This window comes from Oncorhynchus clarkii, chromosome 17 (genome assembly GCF_045791955.1).
Source record: "Oncorhynchus clarkii lewisi isolate Uvic-CL-2024 chromosome 17, UVic_Ocla_1.0, whole genome shotgun sequence".
Taxonomy (NCBI): Eukaryota; Metazoa; Chordata; class Actinopteri; order Salmoniformes; family Salmonidae; genus Oncorhynchus; species Oncorhynchus clarkii.
The window spans coordinates 2490482-2502244 of NC_092163.1; the positions used below are offsets into that span (position 1 = coordinate 2490482).

At 41.5% G+C, this 11763-nt stretch overlaps 1 protein-coding gene across 1 annotated transcript; it reads left to right on the forward strand.

Moving 5' to 3' along the window:
• Positions 1–6555: 6555 nt before the first annotated feature.
• Positions 6556–9476, forward strand: LOC139370068 (zinc finger protein 431-like). The gene is made up of 3 exons (XM_071109381.1): positions 6556–6969; positions 7636–7807; positions 8044–9476. Exons 1-3 carry the CDS (start codon positions 6556–6558, stop codon positions 9474–9476), a joined length of 2019 nt encoding a protein of 672 aa, XP_070965482.1.
• The last annotated feature ends 2287 nt before the right edge of the window (positions 9477–11763 follow it).

Consider the following 11763-nt stretch of genomic DNA (forward strand, 5'->3'; position numbering starts at 1 on the left):
TGTTGCTGCCTTGCTGTGTTGTCTTTAGTCCTCTCTTTGTTGTGTTGTCTTAGGTCTCTCTTTGTTGTGTTGTCTCTCTTATCGTGATGTCCTTTATTTTTTTAAATCCCAGCCCCCTACCTCCAGGAGGCCTTTTGGTAGGCTGTCATTGTAAATAAGAATTTGTTCTTAACTCACTTGCCTAGTTAAATTAAATAAAACATTTGCATATCCTTGCTTCAAGTCCTAAGCTACAGGCAGTTACATTTGGGTATGTCATTTATAGGCAAAAATTGAAAAAAAAGGGTCCGATGTTTAAAAATGAACCTGAATCTAGAAAATGAATGGTGATGTCGCTTCTGCACACTGGAGACTCCACTCTGCAGCAATCTTCCAGTCGATGACATGCACACAGCCATTGGTTGACGCATGCAACATTATGATGGAAGCCGGGAACCGAATCTCATAGGTGAACGATATGTTCATTTGGCTCCCTGGTTTGCATGCTGCTGCTACTGCTTTAGGAGCTCAAAACAATTATATGCAGATAATTTACTAAATATTTATATAAAGAGGGTGAATCCTCACTGAGGAGAAGGCGCCAAGCTGATTTTTGTAGTGCTGTAAAAAGAGATCTAATTTGTCCAGGAAAAATATATATTTGAAGGCGCATTTCATGATCTGACAATGGTAGCCTACTTTTTTTGCGCTTTACATTGGAGATAAAAAATCAACCTAGAACCATAAGATTTAAGTATTTTGAAAGAGCCGTTTCCAAGACAAATGAGCCGGCTCGGAGCCAGTGTTTTATTAATAGTCCATGTTTTAATTAAAATTGAACACATACCACTTTATAATAAGATGAAATACACATCTCTTTGGAATACCTTTTTGTTTCACTTTACTAATTCTTCAGGGAACAAATAAAAATGCATCAAGTTTTACCTGAAGTGTAAGATTACAGTTACACGAAGCGTCATCCATGTATTTATTCATAATAGAATATAAAAACTCTCGATACTCGATTGCTGTGGCCTGCGTGACTGAACGTAATAACGTCAGTCAAAGCGGAAGTGGCTGCTAAAGATGGTAGCTGACAGTCGTGCTACTTATGTAGCTTTCAAGCGATATGTTATTCTCTTAATAAACAAAATACAATATCCACAGGTCAACTTTGTTTTGACGTAAAGGATCATTAGCTGAAACTGAAGAGATATGGGTAGCTAGCTATCTACCTTTTCCACATGGGGGGAAAAAACGGTGGGCAGATGCTTGGTAGCTACCTAACGTTAGCTGTTTTCTACAAGGTACCTGGTAAGTTGGTAACTTATGTACTACAACCGGATGTTTTTGTGCACCTATGAACGACGTAGCTGGGTTTTCAGCGTTCATATGATACCAATTCCAGTTTTGTGACGCGCAAATAAACCCGGCAGTGTGACTGTCACACAAACATTGTTACTAACTAGTCCTTGGTGAACTTAGCTTTACACGTTAGCTAGCCAGATAATGCGCCGTTGCAAAGATGAGTGGGTCATATCAACCATAGTTTTATTTTCATGTCGATGCCTTTTAAACGACGTTGTGAAATGCCGCAAGCAGTTGATTTGGTTGCGGCAATATTGACGTGCCATGGGTGTTGCCAACTATTTTTAAGGAAGATTAGCTGGAGTACCACCGTATACACACAACCTAGCGGTCAAACAATGAAAGTTTTTTTTCACCATTCCCTTTCCCATAAGGGATTTTTAGAAACACTTAAAATAAGGGCGTACCCTGGCGTGACATTTTGATAACCGTGTAAATCTTTTTAGGACAAGATGACTTATCAATATATTCTGCTCTATTTACTCTTAATTTCAAATAATAATTCGTATCAAAGTAAATATGCAGGACTACAAGTCCCTGCAAGCTAACTTCATGTCATAGCTAGCTGACACCTGTACTAACAGGTAGTGTCAATTTAAAACGTGCACAAGACAGTTCACAAAATTGTCAATTTAAAGAAATTACAATTTATTAATGACTACATTTAGCTAGCATTAGTTAATCCAGATATTCTTTTGCATCAATTCGGCAGGCTCGTCCAGATCACCATGGCATTTATAGTTCCTTATGATAGCCACATTAGCAGCTAACTAGCGTTACATTTTAGGGGGTAAATACAGGCAACGATGTTGATAAGTCACCTTGTCCTAGAAATATTTACACTGTTATCAAAACGTCACGCCAGGGTAAGTCTACACAAAACACAACCCTTATTTGAAGTGGTTCTAAAATCTAAAAACATTTCCCGTTTGACAACTAGGCTTTCTGGGTATTATGACTCATAGTCATAAAACCCGGAAATGGTTTAATATTTTTTTCGCCGTGAATTTGTGCATTTTAGAACTACTTTGTGTCGTCTTACCCTGGCGTGACGTTTTATAACCTCACAAATCTCTAATGGACGAAGTCACTTTTATCAATAATTAGCATTGCTAATTTTGGAGAGCAAATTGAGGCTAATATTTTAATCAAATTCACCTTGCCCTAAGATAATTACAAGGCTATTAAAGCTCATGCCAAGTTGAGCCTACACCAAACACACGTTTACTTTTTATTTTTTATTCACCATGTGAAAACTGAATGGCGGGAAAACTATTGGAGCCATTTCTGTGTTTTTATGGTTATTATAACGTGTCAACTGTGCCGGTATATTGGCTCCTTGATTAGTCGCTAGATGACGTTTTAACGTTGCCGCGGTGACGTCACAGAACCAATTTGCCTTATTGTTGCACAATTGCGTTTTCTACCTCCGTTCCATTTGTTCTTTTCTGCTTCTCCAGCTCTCGTTTGAGGCAGAATTGAGTGTGAGAACTCGCTAATTGCTATCCAAACCATAGAAATCTTCAAAGGCAGCCTGAAATGTAGCTGAATTTGTCGCTAGCACCGTTTACCAATAAAAGTCAACTGGAGGGTTCTGAAAACTCCCTAAATGAAGCCACATAGTCGTTACATTTCGCTACAGTAGGCAAATCATTGCGACATGTAATGGAAGGAAGCGGCAGATATAGGATTTGACATGTGTAATGGAAACGGTAGATATAGGATTTGTTCAGCACAGGTGGATTTGTCTTTTATCTAACTTTCTTTATGACAAATTATGGTGAATAATTGATGATTGCCGTATACATTTAAAGGTACAAGGGGCATCGTGATGTCATCGTTTAACTATAAGCTCCACTCCACATTTTTCATTCTAACTAATAAAACATTTTCTTTGCAGGATAAGTAATTGTCCTGACTTTCAAGAATATCTGAATTGCTTTGCCTGGCTTTTTTCTGATTGGCTGGATGTAAGTTTCACCATCCAATTATTTCAGATCTATGGGAGTGCATTCTATCCATGCTGGCTTTCGCTGGGGCTACCTGAGACATCAAACAGATAGGTGTGAGTAGGGCTGTTACGGTGACGTATTACCGCCACACCGGCAGTACCGATGGCAGTTAAATTCCATGTGACCGTTTAGTCACAGTAATTAGGCTTCTCCAAGGTCTGATGCTGCTGAGGGTCATTTAGTAATCTACCAAATTTGCTAACTGCCTGGTACTCGGCACTCATTGTCCCTTGAATAAATGCAAATGTAATCGAAAATCTAATCAAACACTTCATGTGGCGCAACATTTCTTTTATACTGATAACAAGTTCAAACAGGTGCCATTAATACAGGTAACGAGTGGAGGACAGAGGAGCCTCTTAAAGGTCTGTGAGAGCCAGAAATCTTGCTTGTTTGTAGGTGACCAAATACTTATTTTCCACCATAATTTGCAAATAAATTCATTAAAAATCCTACAATGTGATTTTCTGGATTTTTTTTCTAATTTTCTCTGTCATAGTTGAAGTGTACCTATGATGAAAATTACTCAAATTACTCATCGTTTTAAGTGGGAAACTTGCACAATTGGTGGCTGACTAAATACTTTTTTGCCCCACTGTAGATGACATGTTTTTTCACCTGCCCATGTTCCGAGACTGGTTCATGTTAATGGTCCATTCTAAATCAAAACACATTTCACACATGTATTAGTTAGTATACGTAAAGACAACATTAAATCAATAATAGTCTGATAGGCTAATATTGTCACCTATCACTTGTTAATGATGCATTATCGCTTGTGGATGGTGATGCGTTATCGCTTGTGGATTGTGATGCGTTATCGCTTGTGGATGGTGATGCGTTATCGCTTGTGGATTGTGATGCGTTATCGCTTGTGGGTGGTGATACGTTATCGGTAGTGGGTGGTGATGCGTTATCGGTAGTGGGTGGTGATGTGTTATCGCTTGTGGGTGGTGATGTATTATCGCTTGTGGGTGGTGATGCATTATCGCTTGTGGGTGGTGATGCATTATCGCTTGTGGGTGATGATGCATTATCGCTTGTGGGTGATGGTGCATTATCGCTTGTGGGTTATGGTGCATTATCGCTTGTGGGTGATGGTGCATTATCGCTTGTGGGTGATGGTGCATTATCGCTTGTGGGTGATGGTGCATTATCGCTTGTGGGTGCTGGTGCATTATCGCTTGTGGGTGCTGGTGCATTATCGCTTGTGGGTGCTGGTGCATTATCGCTTGTGGGTGATGGTGCATTATCGCTTGTGGGTGCTGGTGCATTATCGCTTGTGGGTGATGGTGCATTATCGCAATGCCAAAGCATCGGCCATCGCGGTGTAAAGCTCGCCGCCATTGGACTCTGGAGCAGTGGAAACGCGTTCTCTGGAGTGATTTATTATCTTCACCATCTGGCAGTCCGAAAGACGACTCTGGGTTTGGCAGGTGCCAGGAGAACGCAATGGTCTGGGGCTGTTTTTCATGGTTCGGGTCCCTTAGTTCCAGCGAAGGGAAATCTTAACGCTACAGCAAAGGGTTGAAACTTTGAAGAATCTAAAATATTTGGAATTTGTTAACTTTTTGTTGTTGGTTACTACATGATTCCATACGTGTTATTTCATATTATTCTACAATGTAGAAAATAGTAAAAAGAAAGAAAAAAGAAAAACCTTTTGTATGAGTAGGTGTCAACTTTTGACTGGTACTGTCTATGCCCATAAAATCCTGAAAACATTTCAAGGGAACTCAGGAGATTTTTGTGGCTCAGTTGGTAGAGCATGGTGCTTGCAACCCGCACGAACATTGTATCCACTCACTGCTGTAAATCGCTCTGGATAAGAGCATCTGCTAAATGACTGAAATGTCAAATGTAAATCATTCACCTCCAGTAGTTGAGAGATTACGTCAAGACCGGGAGGGGTTGATACACCAGAGTTATTTAAAAGACGACTGGACAATATATATATATTATTTATTATATTATATTATTATATTATATATTGTCCGGGAGGGGTTGATCCACCAGAGTTATTTAAAAGACGACTGGACAATATATAATATAATAAATAATATATATATATTGTCCAGTCGTCTTTTAAATAACTCTGGTGGATCAACCCCTCCCGGTCTTGACGTAATCTCTCAACTACTGGAGGTGAATGATTTACATTTGACATTTCAGTCATTTAGCAGATGCTCTTATCCAGAGCGATTTACAGCAGTGAGTGGATACAATGTTCGTGCGGGTTGCAAGCACCATGCTCTACCAACTGAGCCACAAAAATCTCCTGAGTTCCCTTGAAATGTTTTCAGGAGAGGATGCCACAATACGCTATGGTAGACAGGCGGTAGTTAATGAATACCCCCTTTATAATTGAATTGTGTAAAATGACACATTTCCAAAGGGTTCAAAATAAAGCCTTTTCCCTGCTCAGTTCTATGTTTCTCATACTCTGTGCTGCTAGCGGGTCCGTTGCCAGGGAAGCTAACGTTGCTGCTAGCGGGTCCGTTGCCAGGGAAGCTAACGTGGCAGCTAGCTAACGGGTCCGTTGCCAGGGAAGCTAACGTGGCAGCTAGCTAACGGGTCCGTTGCCAGGGAAGCTAACGTTGCTGCAAGCGGGTCCGTTGCCAGGGAAGCTAACGTTGCTGTTAGCGGGTCCGTTGCCAGGGAAGCTAAGGTTGCTACTAGCTAACGTTAGCTGGCGAACGGTTCTTGTGGACTAGGAGACTAACGTTAATAATGAAAACATTACATACACACAGATTAAGGAAATATTGCTCTCTCTTACAAAGGGGCCTTGGACACTCACTTACCTTCAAGTGAATAATCTAAATGTATTAAACAAGTCCCTTCGTTGTGTAGTCGACAGACTTGGCAATTCTTCTTAATTGTCATTTTGCGATGCCACCAAAAAATTCCAACCAAATATCTGAATCTCACAAATAGTGGCAGCCTCTTGTGGCTGATCTAGGATCAGCCTACACCTAGATCTACAGTAGTTGCATTAGGTGATGAGAAGAGAACACTGGTAAATGTCGTAAATAATCATATTACACTATCAATACTGTGTTGTGATGTATCATTCTTCTATTACAGGTGTATGGACTTCCTGCTGTCTTCTACTACAGGTCATCTAAAGTGTATGGACTTCCTGCTGTCTTGCCATTGACTGCATTGTTGTTGTTGCTCCCAACAGCAGGAAAACATGAGTGAAGATAAGGAAACTTTGTTGGATGAAATCGAACAGAGTTTATTTACTCTAACTAAGGATAATTTACTTTACCTGTGTGAACGCTGTGGAATAGATGGCTCCCAAGTTAAAGGAAAGAACCATCGCTCGTTGCGACGTAAAATCATGGAGGAAATGTGGGAAAATGCAGATTCAGTCAAATCGGAGGAGCAGGGAATGTCTTGGTTACTCCGACTGAAAGATGACATCAGGAGGATACAGGAAGAATCTACTGTGGCACCCATGAGTTCCAGCCAGTCTGATGATGATGACGATGCTACAACCTGCGGCGAGGAATGGGACATGCAGGACAAGGATTGGTTTCCTAGCAACGGGCTGGAGGCGGAGTCATCTCCACAGAGGCATACCCCAGAGCAGAGGGAGAGTGGTGTGAGTACATCCCAGTCGGAAAGTATTTCTGATTCTCAACAGTCTGTCTTGGATTCTTCTTGATTCAGAATCCTTCTATACTGTACAGACATTGGAGGAGAAGATCTGAGGTTCCTCCTCCTTGGACTTTCTCCTCCAATGCTTTTTGAGGAGGCAGAATAGCCCGATTGAGGAATCAAGGAAAGGAAAGGAAAGAATTGAGATTTCAAAATGGAAAAAACAGCAGTGGACACCTTCCTTCTCTGAGTCAAGATTACGTTCAGTGCTAAAATGCCAGCCGAGATCTAGCGCTCAATTATGATTATTTTTTAAAACACGCCACCCCCCTAAAAATGTCCGCCTATGCAACATAAACCTAATAAAACCAGTTCTGTAGTCTGTGCAGTAGACTTAATACATTATCACAGCATATTGGCTATGTTTGGCCTGCCAATATTGTTCTTCTCAGGCCATATTATATTTCAGAACTTGAACTCTGATAAAATGGATCAGTTGATGTATTTACTTGCGAGGCACAGCTGAGCATAAATTTAAATAATGTGCTTTTTTTATATTACTTGACTGATGGTACCGGCATGGTTATCATTGGCATGGTGACCACTTATTTACATAAGCAGGAGTGTTTCCCTCCATGCTTCATCTAGTCTCTATTTTGGGGATTTCCAGGACAAGCCACCTTCCTCCCTCCAGTCCCTGGGTTGTACCTCTCCCAGGAGTGCCTTACTGCGGGGTCTGAAGAGGGCGTCTGTGTGGCTGGACGACTGCAGGAAAACACCCGGGCTGAGTGGAACTGTGAGAGGAGGAGATGAGGAGGAAGAGGGAGATTTGACTGATCAAAGTAAGTAGGAGGTTTTAGTGGTGTGTTAATGTGGTCTGGGGGTTAAGGGGTGTGTTGGTGCATTAATAATGTGGTCTGGGGGATTAAGGGGTGTGTTGGTGCATTAATGTGGTCTGTAGGAGGAAGTAATATTGTTTTGACAACACAGCTGTGTGATTCAACTTCTCTAGGACTGATAGTTTATGATGAAGACTTACACTGTATTCACTGTTTTATAAATTGTTTTGTTTACACAGGAGAGAGACATGACTATCCTGGATCCTCTGGGGCACCTCCACAACATCCTGATGCTCACAAGGCAGAGAAAAGTCTCTCCAGATCAGAACACCTCGAGAAACATGAATGGAGACCCACAGGGATGAAACCTCACCGCTGCTCTGACTGTGGGAAGAGTTGCAAATCTTCATCAGCACTAAAAAAACACCAGACAATCCATACAGGAGAGAAACCTTATAGCTGTTCCCAGTGTAGGAAGAGTTTTGCTCAGTTACAAGAACTGAAAGTACACCAGAGAACACACACAGGAGAGAAGCCCTATAACTGTGATCAATGTGGAAAGAGTTTTTGTTATTCAAGCCAGTTTAAAGTACACCTGCAGAGACACACAGACGAGAAGCCTTATAGCTGTTCAGACTGTGGGATAAGCGTTTGTACCTCAAGTCAGCTGTTATTGCACAAGCGAACCCACACAGAAGAGAAGCCTTACAGCTGCTTACTGTGTGAGAAAAGATTTTCATCAAAATATAGTCTGAAATTACACCAGAGGGTCCACACTGGAGAAACTAATTATGGCTGTGATCAGTGTGAGGAGAGTTTCACCTCGTCGGCAGACCTCAGAACTCACCAGAGAATCCACACCGGAGGGAAACCTCACCTCTGCTCCCAGTGCGGGAAGCGCTTCCGCCAACAGTCTGGCTTGAAAAGCCATGAGAGGATTCACACAGGAGAGAAACCTTTCCAGTGCTCCCACTGTGGGAAGACGTTCAGCCACAGGGCCACGTTTAAGGCACACCAGCGGACTCACACCGGAGAGAAGCCTTACCAATGCTCCCAGTGCAGGAGGAGTTTCTCCCAAATGGGCCACCTGAAAGTACACCAACAGACGCATGCTAAAGTGAGGTCTCACCTCTGCCCACAGTGTGGTAAGGGCTACTACTCTCTAGACATCTACAATGCACACATGAGAACACACAACGGGGAGAAGACTCACCACTGCGCCGACTGTCCCAAGAACTTCCTCACCCTGACTCAGCTCAAAACACACCAGCGGACACACACAGGAGAGAAACCGTACGTCTGCGACCAGTGTGGGAAGAGCTTTGCTGAGTCGGGAAGCCTGACTCTACACCAGCGCTCGCACACCGGGGAAAAACCTTACCACTGCTCTGAGTGTGGGAAGAGCTTTGCTCGCTCCGGGGCACTGAAGAAGCACCAGCTTACACACACTGGGGAGAAGCCTTACAGCTGTGGTCAGTGTGGGAAGAGGTTTCCCAGGTCAGATACTCTGGCTACACACATGAGAACACATACAGGAGAGAAGCCCTATAGGTGTGATCCATGTGGTGAGAGGTTCTCCTATCATAGGTGCCTGGTGAAACACATGAAAACACATGTAGGAGATACACCAGCCCTCGAGCGACCAATCACCCTAGGCCTCGGGGTTGAATGACCTATCCATCAACCAATCACACCAGGCCTAGGGTAAAATGGAAATAAATGTCTTACAGGTTTAAATATGAACAGCATGGTAGCAATTGAAAGAAAAAATGTTGAGCGCACAACAGTTCACCTGACACAAGACTGAATCCAAACATTACTGTTGATTTGATATTTTTCTGTACTTCAGGCCACATTGATAACATGTTACTGAACAGCCATGGCGTTCCAATTTCAACCTGTATTCGGGTGTGAGTGTGAAGCGTTCATGGCATATAATAATATTATTAGTATTATTATTCAATATTGTTATTAATATGGGTTCGTTGCTGAGTGTTGTAACATGGTGCCAATTTCAAGGCTATATTTCTTGAATTGATTTCAGAATGTGTTGACCCTGATTTGTTAGACCCCCCCCCCCCCCCCCCCCCCCCAGCATTTACAAGCTGAATTGTTATGTTGTTGACTTGTTTATACATTTAGGATGTTTCTAAAAATCTGTTTTATACCAGGTTCTAACATGCATCCTTTTGTCCTGATCTGGTCCACATTCTGATTGTGATCACATTTTAAGACCGGGTGTAGACAATTAAAGGACACATTGCGATCAGATCTTCCTGCCTACCCCCGGAGGTATTCAGGCACACATTGTGCAGATGCATCTGGACAGATGGTTGCTGATAATGGGCCTCTCTATACGCCTATGTAGATAATCCATACAAAATTAGCTGTTTCCAGCTACAATAGTCATTTACAACATTAACCATGTTTACACTGTATTTAAGATGAATTTGATGTTATTTTAATGGACAAAATGTGCTTTTCCTTCTAAAACGAGGACATTTCTAAGTGACCCCAACCTTTTGAACGGTAGTATATGTTTATACATAAAGCTACAGTCATAGTCCCAAATGGAACCCTATTCACTAGAACATATAAAGCTACAGTCATAGTCCAAAATGGAACCATATTCTCTAGGACATATAAAGCTACAGTCATAGTCCCAAATGGAACCCTATTCTCTAGGACATATAAAGCTACAGTCATAGTCCCAAATGGAACCCTATTCACTAGAACATATAAAGCTACAGTCATAGTCCCAAATGGAACCCTATTCACTAGGACATATAAAGCTACAGTCATAGTCCCAAATGGAACCCTCTTCTCTAAGACATATAAAGCTACAGTCATAGTCCCAAATGGAACCCTGTTCTCTAGGACATATATATAAAGCTACAGTTGTAGTCCCAAATGGAACCCTATTCTCTAGGACATATAAAGCTACAGTCATAGTCCCAAATGGAACCCTATTCTCTAGGACATATATATAAAGCTACAGTCGTAGTCCCAAATGGAACCCTGTTCTCTAGGACATATATATAAAGCTACAGTCATAGTCCCAAATGGAACCCTATTCTCTAGGACATAAAGCTACAGTCATAGTCCCAAATGGAACCCTATTCTCTAGGACATATAAAGCTACAGTCATAGTCCCAAATGGAACCCTATTCACTAGGACATATATATAAAGCTACAGTCGTGTTCCCAAATGGAACCCTGTTCTCTAGGACATATATATAAAGCTACAGTTGTGTTCCCAAATGGAACCCTATTCACTAGGACAAATATATAAAGCTACAGTTGTGTTCCCAAATGGAACCCTATTCTCTAGGACATATAAAGCTACAGTCATAGTCCCAAATGGAACCCTATTCACTAGGACAAATATATAAAGCTACAGTTGTGTTCCCAAATGGAACCCTATTCACTAGGACAAATATATAAAGCTACAGTTGTGTTCCCAAATGGAACCCTATTCTCTAGGACATATAAAGCTACAGTCATAGTCCCAAATGGAACCCTATTCACTAGGACATATATATAAAGCTACAGTTGTGTTCCCAAATGGAACCTTGTTCTCTAGGATATATAAAGCTACAGTCGTAGTCCCAAATGGAACCCTATTCTCTAGGACATATATATAAAGCTACAGTCATAGTCCCAAATGGAACCCTATTCACTAGGACATATATATAAAGCTACAGTCGTGTTCCCAAATGGAACCCTGTTCTCTAGGACATATATATAAAGCTACAGTTGTGTTCCCAAATGGAACCCTATTCACTAGGACAAATATATAAAGCTACAGTTGTGTTCCCAAATGGAACCCTATTCTCTAGGACATATAAAGCTACAGTCATAGTCCCAAATGGAACCCTATTCACTAGGACAAATATATAAAGCTACAGTTGTGTTCCCAAATGGAACCCTATTCACTAGGACAAATATATAAAGCTACA

Coding starts and splice junctions, on each gene's coding strand:
- LOC139370068 (XM_071109381.1), top strand. CDS start 6,556: ATGAGTGAAGATAAGGAAACTTTGTTGGATGAAATCGAACAGAGTTTA. Junction 6,970..7,635: donor CAGAGCAGAGGGAGAGTGGT/GTGAGTACATCC, acceptor GGGGATTTCCAG/GACAAGCCACCTTCCTCCCT. Junction 7,808..8,043: donor GGGAGATTTGACTGATCAAA/GTAAGTAGGAGG, acceptor TTGTTTACACAG/GAGAGAGACATGACTATCCT.